Below are 25,603 nucleotides of genomic sequence, written 5' to 3' on the forward strand. Positions count from 1 at the left end.
TATTAACATCGTTTTTCAGAAACACTTAAAAAGATGGTGATTCATCCGTCTGTATCAGTGCTGTCCAACAGTACTTTCTGCAGTGATGGCCACAGTCAACATCTGCACTGTCCAATTCTGTGGCCACAGACCACATGTGGCTTTCAAACTCTGAAATGTGGCTAGTGCTACTAGAAAAAATTAAGTGGCTAATATGACTAGTGACTACTATACAAGATAGCACAAATTTATATAATAGCTAATTTAATATTTTATTATATATCATTACCCAATAGTGGTTTTTAGATATTAAATAAATATAACCTGAACTTTAAAAATAAGGTAATTATAAATTAATGATAAAAATAGGTTATGACAATTATAAGATGGTTTTTCCATAGCCATGAGAAAATACATGAAAAACCTCAAAATAACTATAGAGATAAATATATATATATATCTTAAAAGAAATCAAGCTTTATATAGCATCAGTCAGAGGGAATAAAAGATCATTATTAAAATATAAACAAATCTCTTTTTTTTATTTTTATTAATTTATTTATTTTAGAGAGGAGAGAGAGAGACAGAGTGGAGAGAGAGACAGAGAGAGAAGGGGGAGGAGCTGGAAGCATCGACTCCCATATGTGCCTTGACCAGGCAAGCCCAGGGTTTCAAACTGGCGACCTCAGCATTTCCAGGTCGACGCTTTATCCACTGCGCCACCACAGGTCAGGCAACAAACAAATCTTTTTAAAATATATCAATAAACATGAAGTTTCATATTTGAAACTGAAATATGCTCAAATACTCAAAACATTCAAGTATCTGTGCACAAAATGAACTCCATATTTGCCATTTATTCCAGCCTAAATTTAGTTAATTTTCAATGAAAAAAAAAAATATTCCCTCTTGCCAAACAATAAGAGTCTAATGCTACAAAGTAGAGCACTTTGCAAAAGACATATATTCCAACACAATCACCCTGACCTCAAGCAATGCAAAGCTGGGTACCACTGAGGCTAGGGAGCCAACAGCCAATGTGAGTCATATTAGGAAATGTACTCTCACCAATCCAGACAAGATGCCAAAGATGCTAAAATCAAAAGAAAAAAACTTCATAACCACATCTAGAAAGCATAAAAATTCATGATTAAATCACTAAGGTCAGTACTGAGTTTTGGCGAAAGCAGAAAGGGAGCTGACATAAAAGTTCTCCAAAGAGATGACACTGAGGAGCAGACAACAGTGTTAGAAACCAATCTGTAGACTGATCACCAAGTAATTCTTGAAAATATGTTGATGGTGTGATTATTCTGGCAAAGGTGTTCCGACTTGAAAAACAAATCTCCCTAACTGCCAAAAGGAGGTTTAATGAACCTGTAGGGAGGTTATAAAGTGGGATGTTCTCATTTGCAATAGTCAAAACCAGCTTGCTGTTGATGAGTCTCGCTCTAACAGAAAATGAAAAGCAGGGCTCCTCTATTCAGCAGATCTACCCCTCCCAGAAAAGACCTCATTAAATTACTTCTACATGTGCTGTGTTATAACTGAACCCCTAGAGGGCAACTGAACTTCAATTTTTACTTCATAATATACTTCAGTTCCTAACCAGTTTATAGCTACCATGACCCATTTCCTTAGACCTTGGAACATTCCCTTCTAAACAAAAGGGAAATATATAAAAAGAAGAAAACTGAGATAGTCCACCTACTAACAAAAAATATCATTATGGAGTATATTCTTTAACAATGATAATTCAAAGATCAAGAATATGGCGTATTCTTATAGGTATATGCCTCAGTAACACAATAATAAACAAATATTTGAATATTAACACTCGGTGGAAACCATGGAGCAGGTAGGAAAGACATCCTTTACAAATCTATTTAATGTACATGCTTTGCATAACTGTCCATTTATTAAATGGCATGTTAAAATGTACAGGAAAAAAAGATGGGAGACTCTGATCTCAATAACAATTAACCCTATAGAAACTACCCAATATAACCCACTACAGGAAAACCAATGTTCCTTCAAGGTTAAAAATATGAAGAGCTTTCCTGACCGTCCATATAAGCTAACTCTAAATCATGAAGTACAAATGCTGATATTCAATTAGGCCCACTTAAAATGCTGATGGAGCAAAAAATGTTAGGTAGACCACTGACCTATACAACTCACAATGGCATATTTAATTCGGCCTTTTATTAGTGAAACTCAAAAAACTAAGTATATGTAAATCAAATATGTCTACAGCACCAGAGTAACAGAATAAGCTGAGAATAATCTGGATGACATAAAGGATTATAATAGTACTTTGATAAACCATGGGGTCTTACACTTGTATATATGCTCTGTAATATATACTCACTAACTAGAACAAAATTTTAACTCAATCTGTAAACGGTATTTTTTTAATCTTATTTTTATTAATTTTAATTCAGTGACATTGATAAATTAGGGTACATATGTTGAGAGAAAACATCTCCAGATTATTTTGACATTTGATTATGTTGCATATCCATCACCCAAAGTCAAACTGTCTTCTATCACCTTCTATCTGGTTTTCTTTGTGTCCCTCCCCTCCCCCCACCCCCTCTCTCTCCTTCCTTGCCCCCTTTCCATCCCCCCCCCCCCCCGTTATTATCACATTCTTGTCCATGTCTCATGAAAAAATGCTCAACATCACTAATCATTAGAGAAATGCAAATTAAAACCACAATGAGATATCACCTCACACCAGTCAGAAGGCGCTCATCAACAAAACAACACACAATAGGTGCTGGCGAGGATGTGGAAAAAAGGGAACCCTCCTGCACTGCTGGTGGGAATGCAGACTGGTGCAGCCACTGTGGAAAACAGTATGGAGATTCCTCAAAAAATTGAAAATCGAACTGCCTTTTGACCCAGCTATCCCACTTTTAGGAATATACCCTAAGAACACCATAGCACTGTTCCAAAAAGAGAAATACACCCCCATGTTTATGGCAGCATTGTTTACAATAGCGAAGATCTGGAAACAGCCCAAATGTCCGTCAGTGGACAAGTGGATTAAAAAGCTTTGGTACATATATACTATGGAATACTACTCAGCCATAAGAAATGATGAAATGATGACATCGGATCATTTACAATAACATGGATGGACCATCATAACATTATACGGAGTGAAATAAGTAAATCAGAAAAAACTAAGAACTATATGAACCCATGCATAGATGGGACATAAAAATGTAAACAGTATTTTTAACAAGGGAACTTGACTCGGAGGAACTGCTGAGCTAAAGCCAGCCTGTAAACAGTTTCTTTAATGTAAATGTGTCGCCACACAAGCCCTTCCCTCCCAGAGAGCCGTGTCACCAGCCTCTTTATCTGCTGTGATCAGGGTCAGAACCACCATCCTGGTGAGAGCAGAGAATAAATGCACATGATGGTTAAAGACTATTTCTCCATGGCATAATAATTTTCTTCACTAAATTTGTACACTACCTATTCACATTACATCCTGTAGATTCAGGGACCTAAAATGATCACAAACCAATCTCTGCTCATTTAGATTAGAATCTACATATTTATATTAAATTTGACAAACCAAAGCATGTAATGACGGAACCCAGAGAAAGGAAAAGGCTAGAGGGTGAAATTCGTGTGGCACCAGGGGACCAATGTTCAGAACAGGAAAAAGGGAAAGGAAGTAGTCACATAATTTACAGGAGAAGAAAAGTGATGAAAGTTTAAGACTACAAGGGCTTACTTGGGTTCATTATTTCCTAAGTGTTTGCTAAGAATCTTTGGCCCACTGAAAAAGAACCTGAAGGTTGGCATAGATAAGCTGGGGTTCAACTTCCAAGTTGAGATGATTTTGATAGACTGAGGACCACTGATCTAGCCTATATGTGAGAGACGAAAACCAAATGCACTCTAATCACAATGGCAGAGTAGAGGTTCTATAAAATATGATGATTTGAATCTCATCATCTGAACAGATTTGACCAGGGCAAATGTGGAAGGAAAAGATAGCACAAAACAGCAAATGTGGAAAGAAAAGATGGCACAAAACAGCAAATGTGGAAGGAAAAGATGGCACAAAAGAAACTGTACGAAGCCTTTATCACTGAGCACTGAGTACACAGGTCCACCCTGAAAACCACGGTGTACTAACAAAACTAAAGAGTTCCTTAGTAAATCAAAAATACGTAAGTTCAAAGTATGGTCTCCTGAGGCTGAAAGAAGAGAAAAACAAACAGTTCCAATTTTTCACATTAGCGTATCAAAAACTATGGTTAGTCAAGCCTTCAATATGATCAGAAATTTAACTTTCCAAACATTTAAAAGTTTATGAGATAGGCATAAAATAAATCTACGGGAGAAATACCAGGCAAAGAATAGGATGTAACGTATGTTATATTTCCATTTGTACCCTGTACTGACACAATCTAACTAAGGTTCACTGACTGTCTAAATCCCTTTAAATTGAATATCAAATCTTCAGATATAATCTTGACTCTTCTGGGATGGTCTAGAGTTTAGTTTGTATATTTGAGCAATGAGAAAAGTAATCAAGGGCTGTAACAACATTAATCTGTACTGAGTTGGAACAGAATTGCTCCTACTAATCCAATAAAGGCATTCTCCACCATAATAAAGGACAACTGTCTGGGAAAGTCAGGATGGAAATGAAATCGTAAGTTCAAGGATACACTAGGCTTAGAAAGAGACTAAGAGTGAGACAATACATTTTTCAAGAATTGGATTCTAGTTATGCCTTTAATATTAGCCCATGGTTTGACCTGAGGCTAACTCTTATACAAAGAACATTAAAAAAGATGATACTCCTAAAGACACAGTTAAATTCTCTGCCAGATGTGGTTCTCTGGCAACCTCATTGACTAGGGAGGCGCAAGTGTGAGGCTGAACTACGGAAGGACTTGGCAGTCTCACATGTGAAGTGCAGAAAGTCAAGAGGACACTAAACTCGTGTGTGATGACCTGGGAACCTTGCAGAAGACAGTATGTCTTGGCAAGTCAAATCCAGTATGGTTTCCTCAAGCTCTGCTAGTAGAGATATTTAAAGTAAGAAAAGAAGTCTAATATTCATAGTTTGATTTATGCTGTGTTTTTGAGTTTGGTCATTAGAACTGGTTTTTTGGTTTTTTTTGTTTTTTTTTTTATTTTATTTTTTTAATGGGGTGACATCAATAAATCAGGATACATATATTCAAAGATAACAAGTCCAGGTTATCTTGTCGTTCAATTATGTTGCATACCCATCACCCAAAGTCAAATTGTCCTCTGTCACCTTCTATCTTGTTTTCTTTGTGCCCCTCCCCCTCCCCCTTTCCCTCTCCCATTCCGCCCTCCCCCCCATAACCACCACACTCTTATCAATGTCTCTTAGTTTCACTTTTATGTCCCACCTACGTATGGAATAATGCAGTTCCTGTTTTTTTCTGATTTACTTATTTCACTTCGTATCATGTTATCAAGATCCCACCATTTTGCTGTAAATGTTCCGATGTCATCATTTCTTATGGCTGAGTAGTATTCCATAGTGTATATGTGCCACATCTTCTTTATCCAGTCATCTATTGACGGGCTTTTTGGTTGTTTCCATGTCCTGGCCACTGTGAACAATGCTGCAATGAACATGGGGCTGCATGTGTCTTTACGTATCAATGTTTCTGAGTTTTTGGGGTATATACCCAGTAGAGGGATTGCTGGGTCATAAGGTAGTTCTATTTTCAGTTTTCTGAGGAACCACCATACTTTCTTCCATAATGGTTGTACTACTTTACATTCCCACCAACAGTGTATGAGGGTTCATTTTTCTCCACAGCCTCTCCAACATTTGCTATTACCTGTCTTGCTAATAATAGCTAATCGAACAGGTGTGAGGTGGTTAGAACTGGTTTTAAGGTTATGGTGAAGAATCAAAAGAATAAAAATATCAATGTAAACGGATTATTCATTCATGCATTTTGAAGTTATTATATTACTGGTGTTGATTTTGGGGAAAAACACCCTGACACTGGACTTTCAGATTATGTAAGCAAAAAGCAACTGCCATTAAATTAAGAGAATAAATAAACTACTGCTGAGCTATTCAGCCATTCTTAGACCAAAGAGGTTTCTCATTAGCTTTGGGAACTTAAAATACTAAAATGTCAGATTCAAAATCTGACAAATCTGACTAACCAATTTGTCTAGGAAAGAGAATGAATAATACATGCCTAAGGACACCTGTAAGAATGACAAAAAGACTATGTCACAGTCAACTGTGTAGAAATACTATGCTGCAGTTAATGTTCATCCTCACACAGCAACATGACACTTTTCCTAAGTGCCAGAGGTTATGCTGCTGCAGTCTGAGATGGATGTCCCTTTAGCTCTGGCAAACACACATCACTGCCTGTCACTTTCATGAACAACAGCTTCCAGTTTTAAAAGAACGCAAAAACCAACATTTAAAAATGAAATCAGTCTATTTGTTTTATGTTCTGTTGCAGAATTAATTTTGCTTTTCTTATTATTTATTTATTTTTGGGGGGGGGCAAAGTGAGGAGAGAGTGGGAGAGGGATAGACAGGGACAGACAGGAAGGGAGAGAGATGAGAAGCATCAACTCATACTTGCGGCACCTTTAGTTGTTCATTGCCTTCTCATACATGCCTTGATGGGGGGGCTCCAGCCAAGCCAGTGACCCCTTGCTCAAACCAGCGACCATGGGGTCATTTCTATGATCCCACACTCAAGCTGGCAACCCCTGCTCAAGCTGGAAACCTCAGGGTTTCGAACCTGGGTACTCCAGCATCCCAGGATCGATGCTCCATCCACTGCACCACCGCCTAGTCAGGCAGAACTAATCTTCTTTCAACTCTATTTGATAAAGTCTTTTCCTGGGAAGACAGAGAAGACAGGAGAGAAAGAGGAAGAAAGGACAGACTTCAGATGCTTCTGATTTCTTACTGGAAAACAAATCTAAACTTCTGTTTCAGGTTTTTAAGGCACTCCAAAATCAAGACGGACTCCCACCCAGACTTTGTGTCATTATCCCCCAAATGCACCACTGGTCTCCTAAAGTCAATCTCCTTACCGCTATACAGACAAGCCACGCCTACTCTCACCTCCACACCCGCAATCCTGCATCTACCATCTGCAATGCTTTTCCAGCTTCCCTGTTCTTACCCTACCCCACAGCCATAGCTCAAGGTCCAGTTCACAGCTCCTGTTCTTCATCAAGTCTCAGCTGACTACAGCAGGATCAACCAGCTTTTCCTTTTTCTAAAACACCATATAGGTATTATTATAAATTGTTTTCTATGGTGCAATTCTATTTGATATATGCCTGGTCTGTCTCTCTTCAAGCAGACAACAGGTTCTTAAAAAAAGGAAACCTCATACTTCCATTCTGCCTCAATACTCCTCACAATGTTCATCATGTGATAGGCATTCCATAGGTTTTTTATAAGTATGCTGTTAAAATTCTGTAAGTTAAGAGAAATATTATTTTTAAAGTTTAAAAAATTTCTGAAGAAGCAAATGTCTTGTTATCTATTCAAAAAATATTCTATAAACTTAAAAATAATTTTAACCAATATTCCCAATACTAAGAAACAACTTCTGCTAACATTTCTTCATAGCTTTTTCTCCATAGAGCTAATCCTAATCTTAAGTATTGTTTAATACCTCTTTCCTTGCATACTGAATTCTACATAAACAAAGACAGAACCCATTTCAGTTGAATTTATGTGCAGATTTGTGTATGTGCAGTGCTTGGTACATGTTAAGTGCTCATAAAAATCTTGTAAAATTAGTTAATTTGGATAAGCCTGCTTGTATTTTTACATTTTAATTTAATTAAACCAGTGATCAGAACATTTTTTCAGCAAGGAGCCACATGGTAAATATTTTAGGCTTTGTGAGCTATACTGTCTCTGTTCTAACTACAACTGTAGTAAAGTCATAGGCAGTACATAAGTAATGAGCATGGCTGTGCTCCAATCAGACACAGAGACAGGCAGCGGACAGGCTGTAGACTGCCAACCCGTGACTACAAAGCATGACCCGTGTCTCTTATCAATAATACATTTACTATGATCGCAAATGTGTGTATACCCCATTATTTCCTTACCAGTGATTTTCTTTTTTTTTTTAAAGAGACAGAGAGAGAGTCAGAGAGAGGGATAGACAGGGACAGACAGACAGGAACGAAGAGATGAGAAGCATCAATCATTAGTTTTTCGTTGCGCGTTGCAACACCTCAGTTGTTCATTGATTGCTTTCTCATATGTGCCTTCCCTTGCTGGAGCCAGAGACCTTGGGTCCAAGCTGGTGAGCTTTGCTCAAACCAGATGAGCCCGTGCTCAAGCTGGCGACCTTGGGGTCTCAAACCTGGGTCCTTCCGCATCCCAGTCCGATGCTCTATTCACTGCGCCACTGCCTGGTCAGGCCCTTACCAGTGATTTTCAACCTTTTTCATCTCATGGCTAAACTAATTACTAAAATTCTGCAGCACACCAAAAAACTTTATATTTTTTTGCTGACCTGACCCCGTCAACCTAAAAAAATAAGTATAATTTTGATTCATTCACACCATTGGCTATTGTCATTTTCTTATTTGATAATCTAAGGAAAAGGGGGTCAGTATTTCTTTTCTTTTTTTAATTTATTCATTTTTATTAGAGAGAGAGGAGAGAGAGAGAGAAAGAGAGAGAGAGAGAGAGAGAAAGAGAGGAAAGAGAGAAAGAGAGAAGAGAAGGAGGAGCAGGAAGCATCAACTCCCATATGTGCCTTGACCAGGCAAGCCCGGGGTTTCAAACCAGTAACCTCAGCATTCCAGGTCAATGCTTTACCCAGTGCGCCACCACAGGTCAGGCGGGGTCAGTATTTCTAACTAAATAGTCAAGTATTGCACGTTTTAAAATTTTTTTGTGGCACACTGGTTGAAAATCGCTGTCCTATAACATAATTTTTATAATCCATCAGACTCCATTGATATCTAAGTTATTGGCCATATTCCATATCATATGTAATTCTGTGTTTGTGTTGAACATACCAATACATATTTTATTGAACATCTCTTATCCTTTCCAACCAATAGAATTGCTAGGTCAAAGGTAGCACATTCATTAAAAAATATATATACATATATATGTGTGTGTGTGTGTGTGTGTGTGTGTATACACATATATATGTATATGTGTGTGTATACATATATATGTATACACATGTGTGTGTATATGTCATAATATATATATATGATATATACACACATATATATGGAGAGAGAGACAGGAACATCGAGCTGCTCCTATATGTGTCCTGACCGGGGAACTGAACAGGCAACCTCTGCGTCCAGGACAATGCTCCAGAGCTATCTGGCCAGGGCTTAACTGTCTTAAATTAATTTTTAAAGAGACAGAGAGAGGGAGAGAGAGGGGAGGGGGAAGGAAAGCATTTGTTGTTCCACTCAGTTGTGCACTTTTTGGGGGGCGAGGGGCTGCTTCCCATGTGTGCCCTGACTGGGGATCGAAGCTGCAACCTTGCTGTTTTGTGATAGTGCTCTTAACTGACTGAATTTACTGGTCAGTGCCACACTTACGAATTTTCATTAATTTTTAAAATACTCACGAGCCCATTTCATGACACAACTGTGTTGATCTATAGTCCCAGCCAGAAGTAAAAATACCCGCCTCCAAAACTTGCCAACACTATACATTATATATATTTTCTAATCCTCAAATACTTCATCAAGCATGTCCTTTTCCAGTCAATCCCTGTCCCATTCTTACGCCAACAGTGCAAGCACTGTTTGAATTAGTTTAGCCTATTCTAAAATACTATCTAAAGTATTGCCTGTTGCACTTTTTTTTTTTTTGGTGGTTCTCTTTTGTTATTTTTTTTCTTAATTTTAATTCATTTTAATTTATTGTGTCAACATGGATTCAAGTGTCCTACTCAATATAACACCCTTACCCCCCAACCCTGTGTCCCAATTTGGGTCTTTTTTTATTGTTTTAAAATCTCTGTTAAAATTTGTCTTTTTATTCATTGCAATCGTGTTTTCTTTTGTATTCTTAAGCAGTTACAACAGCTGATTTAAAATACTCGTCTGCTAATTCCAACATCGTAGTTATCTTGAAGTCACCCTCCCTTGATTTCTGTTGAGAATGGCCGTATTTTCCTGTTCCTGTACACACTGAATGCTGTGGCCCTGTATCATGATTGCTGTGAATGACTTATAAAAAGTTTGAATTGTTTCTCTAAAAAAACATTTTCTTTTTCATTTATTAATACTTAAACAGTCAATTTTCATTTCAACCCAAACTGCAGAGCCTTGTCTCCACTACAATGTACAGTGGGTAGCAGCTCAAATTCTGGTTCAGTTTAACCTTAAATGAGCTGTTCGGAACTTGTCCCATATGTGGTTTAGAACTGAACCAGATACATAGGCAGAGTTGCTGCACAGAATTTGAGGCTTCTCTTTTCTGCTCTCTCCGTGTTGCGATTTATGCTCTTCCCTTCCCTTCACCCCAACCAACCCCAGCCCACTACACATCAATACAAATTTTCCAAGGCCTGCTGTAATACAAACCCTGTAACTGGTTCTGCAAACTAGCAAGACTAGAGTTTCTGCCTTTGTTTTGGTCAGAATCTCAGCCACTCGATAGGGTAAAGGTTCACCCGGTGCTAGTCCCTTCCTTCAGTGTTTGACTCCCCTACGTTTTCCATCTGCTTTTCTAACCTTCAAACCAGGGGTTGGGAACCTATGGCTCACGAGCCAGATGTGGCTCTTTTGATGGCTGCATCCGGCTCGCAGGCAAATCTTTAATAAAAAAAATAGTAACATTAAAAATATAAAATTCTCGGCCCTGGCCGGTTGGCTCAGCGGTAGAGCGTCGGCCTAGCGTGCGGAGGACCCGGGTTCGATTCCCGGCCAGGGCACAAAGGAGAAGCGCCCATTTGCTTCTCCATCCCTCCGCTGCGCCTTCCTCTCTGTCTCTCTCTTCCCCTCCCACAGCCAAGGCTCCATTGGAGCAAAGATGGCCCGGGCGCTGGGGATGGCTCTGTGGCCTCTGCCTCAGGCGCTACAGTGGCTCTGGTCGCAACATGGCGACGCCCAGGATGGGCAGAGCATCGCCCCCTGGTGGGCAGAGCGTCGCCCCATGGTGGGCGTGCCGGGTGGATCCCGGTCGGGCGCATGCGGGAGTCTGTCGGACTGTCTCTCCCTGTTTCCAGCTTCAGAGAAATGCAAAAAAAAAAAAAAATTAAATAAAAAAAAAAAATTCTCATGTATTACAATCCATTCATTTCCTACCGCTCATGTTCATGGTTGCGGGTGGCTGGAGCCAATCACAGCTGTCCTCCGGGACAACACCAAATTTTTATTGGATAATGCATAACGTACACGGGTCGTTTTGAGGTCAGGAAGTAAACTTCCCTCCTTTTAATCAAGTAGTCAGCTAGCTAACTGCAGGAACCCTTTTGACGAAGAAGATGACTAAAAGAAAAAAATATGAGGAGTATTGTACTTTTCAGCAGCAATGGACAGAGGAATTAACCTTTGTGGAGAGAGCAGGTTCTGCAGTGTGTCTAACATGCAATGATAAAATTGCATCAATGAAACAGTCAAATATAAAGCGGCACTTCGACACATGCCATTCTACATTTGCATCGAAATATCCAGCAGGGGACAGCAGGAAGAAAGCATGTCAAGAGCTACTGTGCAGAGTGCAAGCTAGTCAGCAGCAACTCCATGTTTGGACCCAACAAGGTGACTGGAATTCAGCTAGCTTTGCTGGTGTTTTAGCAATTGTGAGAAACGGAAAGCCATTCACAGATGGGGAGTATGCCAAAACATTCATGCTTGATGTTGCCAATGAACTTTTTGACGACTTTTTGAATAAAGACAAGATAATCAAACGAATAAAAGACATGCCTCTGTCGGCAAGAACTGTTCACAATCATACCATCATGATGGCAAATCAAATTGAGGCAACACAAGTGAAGGACATAAATGCAGCACCATTCTTTTCTCTCGCTTTGGACGAGTCAACAGACGTTAAGCCATTTATCCCAGTTCAGCGTGATTGCAAGGTATGCTGTCGGTGACACAGTACATGAGGAAAGTCTTGCTGTTTTGCCTATGAAGGAGACAACAAGAGGGGAGGATTTATTCAAGTCTTTTAATGAGTTCGCTAAAAAAAAAATGTACCAATGGATAAACTTATTTTGGTGTGTACTGATGGTGCTCCGTGCATGGTGGGGAAAAACAGAGGATTCGTAGCGCTTCTTCGTGAACATAAATGAGACTCATCCTAAGTTTTCACTGCATCCTACATCAGGAGGCGCTTTGTGCTCAGATGTGTGGCGAGCAACTTGGTGAGGTGATGTTGCTGGTCATTCAGGTGGTCAACTTTATTGTTGCCCGAGCCTTAAATGATCGCCAGTTTAAAACACTGCTGGATGAAGTTGGGAGTGATTATCCTGGTCTGCTTCTGCACAGCAATGTGCGTTGGTTGTCAAGAGGGAAGGTGCTCAGCCATTTCGCGGCTTGTCTGAGAGAAATCCAGACTTTTCTTGAAATGAAAAATGTCGAGCATCCTGAGTTAGCTAACACTGAGTGGCTCCTGAAGTTTTACTATCTCGTGAACATGACTGAACATCGGAACCAGCTCAATGTGAAAATGCAAGGCGTTGGAAATACAGTCTTATCCCTTCAACAGGCAGTGTTTGCATTTGAAAACAAGCTGGAACTCATCACCGACATTGAAACAGGTCGTTTACTACACTTTGAAAAACTGGGAGAGTTTAAAGATGCATGCACAGCAAGTGACCCTGCTCAACATCTTGATCTCCAGCAGCTAGCGGGCTTCACATCTAATCTCCTGCAGTCATTCAAAGCACGCTTTGGAGAGTTTCGTGAGCACACTTGTCTTTTTAAGTTCATCACCCATCCACACAAGTGTGCAGTGGACAGCGCCGACCTGAGTTACATCCCCCGTGTCTCCGTCAGAGATTTTGAGCTACAAGCTGCTGACCTGAAGGCCTCAGACATGTGGGTGAATAAGTTCAAGTCACTGAATAAAGATTTGCAAAGACTTGCAAGACAGCAAGCAGAGTTGGTGAGCAAACACGAGTGGGGAGAAATGAAAAAACTTCAACTTGCAGACCAGCTGATTGTCAAAACTTGGAATGCGCTTCCCGTCACATACCACACACTGCAGCATGTGAGTATTGCTGTACTGACAATGTTTGGCTCTACGTATGCACGTGAGCAGTATTTCTCACATCTAAAGAACGTTAAGACCAACCTACGATCACATTTAACAGAAGTGTCAACACCTGCATGAAGCTTAACCTCACCAGGTATCAACCAGACTACAAAGCCATCAGCAAAACCATGCAGCACCAGAAGTCGCATTAATGGTAAGAAGTACTTTATTCATCATTGGTTAGCAACAGCATAACAACGTTATTAAAAAGAATTCAGAGACTTATTGTACTTTAAAAGTGTTGGTCTTACATAAAATGCACACATTTACTTGCATTTAGTGTTAAACATATTGTATGGCTCTCACAGAATTACATTTTAAAATATGTGGTGTTCATGGCTCTCTCAGCCAAAAAGGTTCCCGACCCCTGCTCCAAACGTACAGGTGGTTGTTTTTACATTTTATTCATAGTTTATCGTTCTTTCCTGCAGGAGAGGTGTGATGAGAGCTATTAGGCAATGCCAGAAGCTGAACTTCTCCATTATGAATTTCTAAACGCTATCAAGTTTATAGGTTACATATAGTAGTATAGTGTGGTCTGCAATTAACCTACTAAAGTTAGAACAAATACTTTTCATTTTTAATAATATGTAATTTATTTTTTAAAATCTTTTTGTCCTTTGCTTACTTTTTAAACTAGATATTCATCAATTCCTTATTGATAGTAAGTCTTTATACACTAAGGATATCAAACCTTTGTCATATACATTAGAAATATATCTTCCTAGTTTGTGATCTTTCTTTCTATTATGTTTATAGCATATGACATAGATAAAATGTTACTTTTTCTATGTTTATTTTTGTACTGTATAATAAAATATAACATTTAATTCTTTAGTTTTATTTTTTAAAGAAATACAAGTTCATAATAGAGAATTTTTTAAATCTATGAAAATCTCCAATAATCTTTTTTCCTCCCATATTTCATAGATGCTTTCATTCATTCATTCATTCATTCAGAGATGGACAGACAGACCAGAAGGGAGACAGATGAGAAGCATCAACTTATAGTTGCAGCACCTTAGCTGTTCATTAATTGCTTTCTCATATATACCTTGACTGGGGGGCTCCACCTTTGGGCTCAACCCAACGACCATGGGGTCATGTTTAAGACCCCATGCTCAAGCCAGCAACCCCACGCTCCAGCTGGTAAACCCACCCTCAAGCTGGTGAGCCCGAGCTCAAGCTGGTGACCTCTAGGTTTCAAACCTGGGTCCTCAGCATCCCAGGCTGATGCTCTCTCCACTGAGCCATTGCCTGGTCAGGCATCTTTGTGGTTGTTTTTAAAATCTGAGTATACTTCCAGTCATTTGGAAGACTTTAACATTTACTAAAGTTAAAATTATACATATCATATGATCCTGAAATCCCTTATGGCATATAGGTACCAAAGAACATGAACAAGAATGTTTATGGAGGCATTATTTGTATAAAAACTAGAAATGGCCTGAATATTCATCCCAGGAGAATGGGTAAATAAATTAGAGCTCATTCATCTAACTGAACTATATGATAATAAAATGAAATAACTATTATTACATGCAAAAACATGCATAAATCCAACAAAATGATGAGTAAAAGAAGACACAAAAGAGCATATCCTATATGATTCTATTAAAATTAAAACACGGGCAAGCATAATCTATGTAGTTTGCAGTCAAAATGGTGGTTACTTTTTTGGGAGAAGGAGGAGGATAGTGATTAGCAGGGAGCGCTAAGTAGGCTGTCTTCTGATCACTTCTATTTCTTGACCTCAGTAGTGGTTGCACACATATGTTTGCTATGTCATAATTCACCAGGCTATCACTTATAATTTGTACATGTAGATATAAAAAAATTTTGCCCTGGCCGGTTGGCTCAGCGGTAGAGTGTCGGCCTAGCGTGCGGAGGACCCAGGTTCGATTCCCAGCCAGGGCACACAGGAGAAGCGCCCATTTGCTTCTCCACCCCTCCGCCACGCTTTCCTCTCTGTCTCTCTCTTCCCCTCCCGCAGCCAAGGCTCCATTGGAGCAAAGATGGCCCGGGCGCTGGGGATGGCTCTGTGGCCTCTGCCTCAGGCACTAGAGTGGCTCTGGTCGCAACATGGCGACGCCCAGGATGGGCAGAGCATCGCCCCCTGGTGGGCAGAGCTTCGCCCCTGGTGGGCGTGCTGGGTGGATCCCGGTCGGGCGCATGCGGGAGTCTGTCTGACTGTCTCTCCCTGTTTCCAGCTTCAGAAAAATGAAAAAACAAACAAACAAACAAACAAACAAAAAAACTTAAAGAAAGGGATGTTTTCATTTTTGAGAACATGAAAAAACTATGTATAGAAAAAAAAATAACTTAAAATCTATCTTCCTCCTTCCCATATTTCCGGACAATTATTAAATCCTGAATGTATTTTTTTCCTACCTAGATCTATCATTTTGGTATCATTGGGATTATAGCATGTAAATAGTTTTATATCATGCGTTTTAAAAATAAGATAAATGTGTTCACATTTGTTAGTTCCTACATATTTTATTAAATTATTATTTTTTGTTTTGTATTTTTCCAAAGTTGGAAACAGGGAGGCAGTCAGACAGACTCAAGCATGAGCCCGACCGGGATCCACCCGGCGGCCCACCAGAGGGCGATGCTCTGCCCATCTGGGGCGCCGCTCTGCCGCAATCAGAGCCATTCTAGCGCCTGAGGCAGAGGTCACAGAGCCCCATCCTCAGCGCCTGGGCAAACTTTGCTCCAATGGAGCCTTGGCTCTGGGAGGGGAAGAGAGAGACAGAGAGGAAGGAGAGGGGGAGGGGTGGAGAAGCAGATGGGCGCTTCTCCTGTGTGCCCTGGCCGGAAATCAAACCCAGGACTCCCACATGCCAGGCCGACGCTTACCACTGAGCAAACTGGCCAGGGCCATTAAATTATTTTTATCATAAGAAAATATAAAGTAATGAAAATCAAGAAAAGTAAATTTCAGTAAAAAATAAACATTAAAGTAGACTTTAATTATAAATTACAAAAGTAAACATTTAAGTTCAACATGTAACTCAAATTATTATGCTATGTGAGTATGACTGACTGTATTTTTAATGAGTAAAGGCTCTGTAGTTTATGCTGATCTAGAGACCCACAAAGAGTGCTAGAAGAAGCAATATTAGAAGTGTTTCCAGAAAATAAAATAAATATTAAAAATTGCTTACGCTACAGAAAGAAATAACTTTTCCATCTTGGTGTACCAGGGGTCCCCAAACTTTTTACACAAGGGGCCAGTTCACTGTCCCTCAGATGGTTGGAGGGCCGCCACATACAGTGCTCCTCTCACTGACCACCAGTGAAAGAGGTGCCCCTTCTGGAAGTGTGGCGGGGGCCGGATAAATGGCCTGAGGGGGCCACATACGGCCCGCAGGCCGTAGTTTGGGGATGCCTGTAGTCTGAGATAAATAACAACAAACACAATCCAGCAACTACAAAGAGGGAACTAGAAATAGACCAGCACACAAAAACAAGAAACTAGAAAAATCCAGCCAGAAAAAACAAGTAGTAGGCAAAACATATCATCATCTACCAAATCTACCCCTCATGACAGACACAGCTAGTTGATTTAATGATACCCTTTCTGATTGATTCCATTCATAGTGTGTTAGCCAGTCATTTCCAACTGATTCAAGTCAGCACAGGTAAACTATATTTGCTATCTTTGACATAGTCAAATGCTATGCTGTAATGGAAAGAACACTAGACTGGGAATTAAGAGACCTAATTTCTAGTATCAACTCTGATACATTAACAAGTCATATAATAGTAACAGGTAATTTGATCTCTTTACTGTTGTATGAGACCATGTCTTTGCATTCCCTTCTGTATCTAGTACCATGAATTGTACATACTAATAGTAAAATATAGTTTGTTGAATTAAAAAATCAGTGTAGTTATGCCCTAGCCTGTTGGCTCAGCGGTACAGCGTTGGCCCAACGTGTATAAGTCTCAGGTTCAATTCCCGGTCAGGACACACAGGAAGGAGCACCCATATGCTTCTCTACCCTTCCCCCTCTCTTTTCTCTCTCTCTCTTCCTTTCCCACAGCCAAGGCTCCATTGGAGCAAAGTTGGCCCAAGTGCTGAGAACAGCTCCACAGCTTCTTCCTCAGGCAATAGAATGGCTCTGGCCAAAACATAGCAATTCTCCAGATGGGCAGAGTATCACCCCCTGGTGGGCATGCCAGGTGGATCTTAGTTGGGCGCATGTGGGAGTCTGTCTGACTGCCTCCCCACTTCTAACTTCAGAAAAACACCCCCCAAAATAAATAAATAAATAATCAGTGTAGTTATGATTTGTTCTGGAAGGAAACTGGTCTACATGGAATCTTAAAGGAAAACCAATAAATAAAAATGTCAGTTTATAATCTATCATCATCCAAGCTGAAAATGTATGACAAATGGACACTAAGAAAAATTGCACCGTTTACACAAAAACAAAAAAATACCAGGACCACGACAATTAGATAAACAGTCTATTCCTTTGTTTCCCTTTAAAAGAATGATTAATTTTTACTTCTAATACAATGGTTTCAAACTTAGATGTCTACTAAACACCTCAAAGTTAACATGTCCAAAACCAAACTCCTGACCATAACCAAAAACTAAAATAGTTAAAATTTCTCTACACTCACTCTTCTTATCTGTTAACTACAACTCTTTTTACTTGTTCAGAGAAAATAATAAGGAGTCATCTCTTTCTCTCTTGCCTGTTTTCACAACATATCCTGGATGTGCCCATTCTCATCATCTCCCCTGCTACCACCCTTCCAATCCACTCCTATCTGTCACTTCCACCATCACACTCAGACCCTTAAACTGGCAACCCTGGTTCTGTCCTTGCCCCTGTTCCACTGATTCTTGACAGAGCAGTGAGCAATGCTATTAAATTCTAACCCAGATAAACAGTCCATTGCTCTATGCCATCGATGTCTTTCCATTTCTCTCTTCAGTGCCTACAAAATCTTTAATGATTCTGCCCCCAGTCACTCCACTCCACTCCTCACTTTCCCTCTCCTTAATTGCACCCTAACCACCATGACCTTTCTGGTGTTCCTCGAAATCACCACTTCACATAGTGCTCCAGGGTCTTCCCATGTGTTACTATTATACTTCTGTGCACATCATTCTTCACACTGATATATGCATGGGTCACTCCTTTACCTCCTTCAAAAATTCTGTCCACATGTCTTCTCTCAGGGAGATCTATATCGACCACCTACTGAAAACCGCAGCCCCATTCTAACACCAGCATTCCCCACTGCTCTTGCCCAGATCACTTCTCTTTGCTTATTATTACTTATATATCTCCCTCCTTCATTGAAATGTAAGTACTATAATGATAAAGATTTTTGTGTTTCATTCACTGTTTATAAAACAGTGACTGCACATGGGAAAAACTCAATAAATATTTCTGAATGGCTGTTTCATATAACCCTAAGGTTGTATAGAAGTGCTTTAAAGCAGTGGTCCTCAACCTTTTTGGGGCCACAGACCAGTTTAATGTCAGAAAATATTTTCACGGACCAGCCTTTAGGGTGGGACGGATAAATGTATCACGTGACCGAGACAAGCATCAAGAGTGAGTCTTAGACGGATGTAATAGAGGGAATCTGGTCATTTTTTAAAAATAAAACATCGTCCAGACTTAAATGTAAATAAAACAGAAATAATATAAGTTATTTATTCTTTCTCTACGGAACGGTACTGGTCCACGGCCTGGGGGTTGGGGACCACTGCTTTAAAGGAATCTAAAAATTTTGTTTTTGCTTTATAAAAAAATATTTTTAGTGATGTAAAACTGACACTAAAATATATACAGATAGTATTAACAAATGCTGGCACACTGGAGACACCAATATAGTCAAATATGATGCCAAAAACTCAAGGACACAAACAACAATGTGATGACTGCCAGGGGCAGAGGGGTGTGGAAGAGGGTAGAGGGGATGAATGGTGATGGAGGGAGACTTGTCTTGGGGGGATGAACACACAGTACAGTACAAAGAGGATGTGCTGTAGAATTGTGTACCTGAAACCTGTACATTTTGTTTACCAGTGTCATTCCAATAAATTTTTTTTTTTACAGAGACACAGAGAGGGATAGATAGGGACAGACAGACAGGAATGGAGAGAGATGAGAAGCATCAATCATTACTTTTTCATTGCAACACCTTAGTTGTTCCTTGATTGCTTTCTCATATGTGCCTTGACCGTGGGCCTTCAGCAGACTGAGTGACCTCTTGCTCATGCCAGCGACCTTGGGTTCACGCTGGTGAGCTTTGCTCAAACCAGATGAGCCCGCACTCAAACTGGCAACCTCGGGGTCTCGTACCTGGGTCCTCGGTATTCCAGTCCAACGCTCTACCCACTGTGCTACTGCCTGGTCAGGCCCAATAAATTCAATTTTTAAAAAAGCTAAGCATCCAACTACTGTACAACTTCACAACTGACCTGTTCTACAGCAATCTCAGAGAAATAAAGACATGTTCACAACACACACACACAAATAAATAAAATATGATGCCAGGGGAAAAAAAAAGAAAAAGAATATATATATATATATATATATATATATATATATATATATATATCCAAATAAACTCGCTATGGGTTTCAGAATAAAATTCATCTGTTTAATTGACAATATTGTATAAAACTGTAAATCATATGAAATCATACTATTTAGAACTACTGCTTTATATAATTTAGGATTTACTCTGTATTTAGCAACCATCAAAAACATAAACCACAAAAGTGAACTAGAAGAGGAGACACATATGAGGTGCATCTGTGATATTTAACATGGTTTAAAACCTGCTTCATGAAAACAGCACAACATTGTATTCAGGTAATTTACTCAATAAATGTAATAAAATTAAGCATAATATAATAAAATACTTCTTTTATATTTTATACATTACAGCTTAACTAAGGTATGATTTTATTTATAGGTTTTATATCAAGGGCATGGTACTATTAAAGACTTCAGTTAATTTTGGATCAATTTCCCATAAAATGAAAAAATTTAAGTCTATCATACCAAAATAATTGAAAGTTAATGTCTAGGAAAACTAGGAAAAGAATAAAAACTTTTTAATAATATACTGGCAGAACAGTTATAACCCATTTTATATTAATAATATTTATTCACTTTAACAATATTTCTAAGTTTCAAGCCATGTAATTCTTTGCTTTTGTGTTCAAATATCCTTTTCATACTCATACCTCCAAAGATGAATTGCACAAACTAGTTGCTTAAAAACTTAAATTCATTTGCCCTGACAAAATTCCATGAATAATTCAGTTATTTGGAAATTTATCTCCGAAAACTAAAAGATACTGCACCTTTCTCTGTAGAAAACTAGCCATTTTACTCAAGATTATTTATGTCCAATTATAACAAAAGTATCCTATTATTCAGAAAGAAGACAATCATAATAAGCCATTAAATCCTACAATGGAAGTATGAGTTAAATGTAACTGAGACCTTCCAAATCAATGAGTAATGACCCGTATATACTTTGTTCAGTTGTTTTAAAAACAATTCAGCTGTATATGTTACTGGCATAGGTCTGTTATTCATGATCCCACTGGCCCAAAGGGCACACACAAATATTTATTGTGTTTTTTTTAGAGAGAGCGAAGAGAGAGAGAGAAGGGGGAGAGCAGTGGAGAAATCAACTCATAGTAGTTGCTTCTCATATGTGCCTTGACCGGGCAAGCCCTGGGTTTTAAACTAGCGACCTCAGCATTCCAGGTCACCACTTTATCCACTGAGCCACCACAGGTCACAAACACTTGTTGCAAATTAATTTTAATTAACTTTTACTATGACCACGTGCACAAAATAGTTATCATGGCAGGCCTGATACTGCTATCCTTAGAAAGGCCTGCTTGCAAGTTGGCCCTTGGTTGCCATCTGAGAACTTGAAGTTGGGGAGTGTCCCCACCATTCCCTACTCAAGAGAAGTGGCTTCCTGAGCCTACACTGTGCAAACCATATGGTTTATGATGAACACCTGCTTTCCTTCTGGGAATCTGAAACATTGGTACGTGGTAGGCAGAGCCTGCCCATGTGACCAACTCCCAGGTAAAACTCTGACGACTGAGTCTCTAATGAGTTTCCCTGGTGGACAACAGTTCATACATATTGTCACGTCCTGAGTGACTCCACTTGGAGAAGAATTGAAAATCTGCACCTGGTTTCCTTTGCTTTGCTAGTTTTGCTTGTATCTTTTTGCTGGAATAAATTGTAGCCACGTGTATGACTGTGCGCTGAGTCCTATGAGTTCTCCTAGCAAATCACCCAACCCAGGGCTAGTCTTGGGGACACCTGATACAGTCCAGTGTAGTTTCAAAGGGAAGCAACTGTGTTTTATATCTCTTTATATTTCTTTGAGTATGTAACATACTCTATATATCTTCAGAGTACATACATAATATACATAACAGACATTATCATATTTGGTGATTTTATATACTATCCCCCTAATAGATCCAAACCAGTCTTAAGATATGTTACATATCCACTTCAGTATTAGATAACACTAGTAAACTGGTTAAATGGCAAAATGTATGTGGTAATGGCACAATTCAAACAAATGAAATTTTTTGGCAGGTTCCAGTAAAACAGTCAGAGAAAAGATTGCTTGATCATTTATATTCTCCAATTTGTTTTAATGATATCAATAGTTCTCTGTCTGCAAACCTCTAAAAGGCTATCTTAAACATTTTTTAAAATTTGTTTATTTATTGATTTTAGCAAGAGAGGAAGTGGGAGAGCGAAAGAGAGAGAGAGGGACAGGAACATTAATTGTTCCCATTTTGTACCCTGATCAGTGTTCGAACCAGCGACCTCAGCATTTCGGGGCGATGCTCCATCCAATCGAGCCACTGACCAGGGCATATTCTAAGCACTTTTAATTTGATTTTTGTTTTTGTCTATTCACATACCTTCGGAATTTAGCAAAATGTAACAGACTGTAGCCATGTCTGACAGAAAAGGGTAGGCATTTTATCAAGCTTCTGCTTAATAAATCTATAGCTCTTTGATGTTTCAAAGGAACAAATTATATGTTATATAATTCCTTTAGAACCAAACCCCACCTATTGATCAGAAGATCAAAAACACTGCAACAGAAGAAAAGAATATAAAGGAAATATTAAAACAATGTAAAAGAAGGCCCAAAGGATGAAAGGAATCAGTAAGTAGGAGAATATAGCTGGGCTAAAGAAAATTCCAGGCCACCCCTGACAACTAAGTACTTTTTTTTGGTCTTGATCTGTCATAACATAAGAAAAAAAAAACAACTGGTTCTTATTATTTTTAAAGCAAACTTCATTATTCAGCATAGAGACAATATCAAATGCCAACTATATAATTTTTTTTAAAAAGCAAATATAATGAGGAATTTTTACAAAACACAGCAGTTTAGTGACTCTCATGTGGAGGCTCTATTTCCAGAAGAGAAATTTATAATAGTAGAACGCATACTTTATCAATGTATATGACAAAAAATATTTTAAAAATACTACTAGCAGAAAATATAAATCAGTAAGTTAGCAAAGAGTCAAACACCTGGGGAAAGTCACCGAGTGGAAAGTAACCTCCAGATGTCACCAACCACTTTCCTAAAACTCTCCGGTGGGTAACTCCCAGATCCAAGGAAAAGCCATGACTCCACCATCACGCCTGGTACAAGGGGTTTCTGTTTTGGCTTTGGGGATGGGAGGGAGTGGAAGAAAAATTAGCCATTCTAGAATTTCCCTTCAGTTTCACACCCAATGTACAGTACTCAGTATTCCTTTTGTTAATGACTACCAGTATACTTTGGTCACTTATTTTAGGGTCTTTATTCACTGCCAATAATATCCTTGGCAAGAGAAGAATATTATGAAGTTGAATTTTCTATTTAAATTGATTGTTCAGTAACTTTTCTATTGATGTGTAGCTTTATTAATAGAATTTATAATCTTGTCAAAGTTTATACAAAAATAAGATGAGGCTTCTCAATTCTGTATGTAATCTCTAGGTCAAGTCATCTTTACTCATCAAATCAAAGTTAACTTCTAAAGGCAAAGGTAATGACAACTATTTCTTTTTCCTTCAAAAAAAAAAAAGAAAATATATCTATTTTATAAAGGCAAAGATTTTTTTCAGGACACCAGTTTAATACAAACTGCTTAACTGTAACATAAAATCTAGGCTTTTCTTGTTTCAGGTTATAATTTTCACTGTATTGAAATGGCAACATTACTATGACTATAAAGTTCTTTGTAGAATTAGAGTCATGTTATTGTAGGTAACAGTTAAATTTTACTACTGGGGTATACAACGATGACTCATTCTAAATATCTGCTACTTAAGATAAATTTTAATTATGTTTTAAAACATAATGTGAAATGTGCAACTCAGACAAACTCAGTGTATAATAAAAACCAATAGTGTACGTATAGATAATGAAGGTATCATGGAAGCCGATAAAAACTTAAAATGAAGAGAGAACTAGTAAGAATATAGCAACCTGGCTGAAATTGATATTCATTAGGGTACTCTTCACATTCAATAGGGAGCATTTGGACTCTGTGGTCTTTATCAGTGTCCCAGCTGGTAATGGTTGAAGGTTAATGCCTTACCCCATTCTGTTCAATTTTCTATCCTAATTAGCCCTCCAAATCTATAGCTGTGAGCACCAAGTGTCTGTGCTCAAAAGAAACTAATTAATGCTAGCAAATTAGATCAAGTCCAAAGATCCAACAGCCAAACTCTTAGTTAAATGCTCCTTGTTAATAGGAAGTGTAGCTGTCAATAACTGCTGTTGGTGACTATAATGAGGCATGTTGCTTTCACTGACAGTGATTTCATTTCTCTTTGTCCCTGGAAAAGCTGTTCCATTCCCTTCACAAACCCAAAGGCTGGCAGTATGACCCAATTCTTATGATCAACTGGGTTGAAATGACATGAAAAAAAAAAAATCAAACAGAAAAGCTTTCCTACATAATCATGTTTCAGGCATTTAGGAGAAAGTCAGATCACTTATTAAAATTCCTCTATCTTTATCCAAGAACTATACAATGCATAAAGTTTTTATATAAAATCCCATAATTATTTAATAAAGCAAAGGTGATAAATAGTAAATAAAACTACAATGGATGTATCCTGATTCTAATTTACATCTTATTACTCAATTTAAATGTAGCTGTTGCTCTGACACTTGAGCAATCCCAATGTACGTTCTTTCCTGTGTCACATGGTTAAACAGGAAGAATACTAAGGATTAGTCCTTCATAAAGTAATCAATTTTAGATTCTAAAACACTGTTTTGGACCATATGGTCTAAAAAAATCAATATATGATTATCTATAAAAGTTCAAATATTCAAAAATCAATTGTTATAACATGTTTTAATAATTACAAATGCATTGGTATAACTCAAATTTTAAGATACTTTTAGTCTTCAAAAGATTTAAATATATTAATAAAACCAGAAACTTAGCAATGTCAACAGCTTAAACAAATTAACTTTTGACAGAGAAGCAAAAATTAAACCTTTTTTATGTATCATTACAAAGTAGTAGCTGTGGAACACAAGCAAATAAATATTTTAAATTTATACTTTCTTTTCAAAATATTCATTTCAAAAATCAAAAGCAAAGTTTTTCCATCTAAGAGTAAGAAAAGACAGTTCTGAAACCCAAAGCCATAAAATCATTCTGCATTTTCATTTGACTCATGTAAGTAAAAAGTCTCTATAATTGAGTTAGCTAGCTTGCTTTCATTCTAGATATCAGAATAATGTGTTGCAAAACTGCATAATTACATCTCATATTTATAACTGTAGACCATTTACTTATTAAGGTAAATTTTCCTGGCACTGAAAAGTTAACCCTAACCCTATAACTTTATTATCCATTTTTAAGTTTCATCTTCCCCCACCTGAATCAGAATATATATGTATTTTAAAGTTCTAGGCAGCAAGTGGAGGATTATCTCCTGAGACTATCAGCATGACACCTACCAACGCCAGATGTGCACTTAACCCTGCCTGCAGGTGCCAATGAGTTAATTTTTCCTGACACCTGAGGGGTAGGGGTGGAAGGAAAGTGCTCTCATTAAACAACTAATTCATAGTCAAAGCAAGAGTAATACCACAGGATGATACAAATAAATTACTGGTAATTTATCAGTAAATTTATTTGTGGATGATTTAATTTAAATCTGATTCATAAGTGAATTTAAAACTGGAATATGTCCTAATAAGTCACTTAATTTAAGAAACAGAAATGACCATTTAATGTCAGTCCTGAGGAAACTATTCTTTTTGACTGCCTCAGTCCACTAACCG

The 25,603-nt window shown here is 38.3% G+C and overlaps 1 protein-coding gene across 4 annotated transcripts in view; it reads right to left on the reverse strand.

The window, feature by feature from the left end:
* CMC1 (C-X9-C motif containing 1) overlaps positions 1-25,603 on the reverse strand; it is a 92,819-nt gene that overhangs the window by 44,054 nt on the left and 23,162 nt on the right. Inside the window, exon 1 of one of the 4 annotated variants that reach the window (XM_066350743.1) lies at positions 6,774-6,848. The exons of the other annotated variants lie outside the window; for them this stretch is intronic. Within the exon in view, the coding sequence (XP_066206840.1) occupies positions 6,774-6,789 (16 nt within the window). The 5' untranslated portion in view covers positions 6,790-6,848. Of the gene's footprint in view, positions 1-6,773; positions 6,849-25,603 lie in introns of those variants that run through there. 4 annotated transcript variants of the gene reach the window in all.

Source organism: Saccopteryx leptura, chromosome 10 (assembly GCF_036850995.1).
Source record: "Saccopteryx leptura isolate mSacLep1 chromosome 10, mSacLep1_pri_phased_curated, whole genome shotgun sequence".
Taxonomy (NCBI): domain Eukaryota; kingdom Metazoa; phylum Chordata; class Mammalia; order Chiroptera; family Emballonuridae; genus Saccopteryx; species Saccopteryx leptura.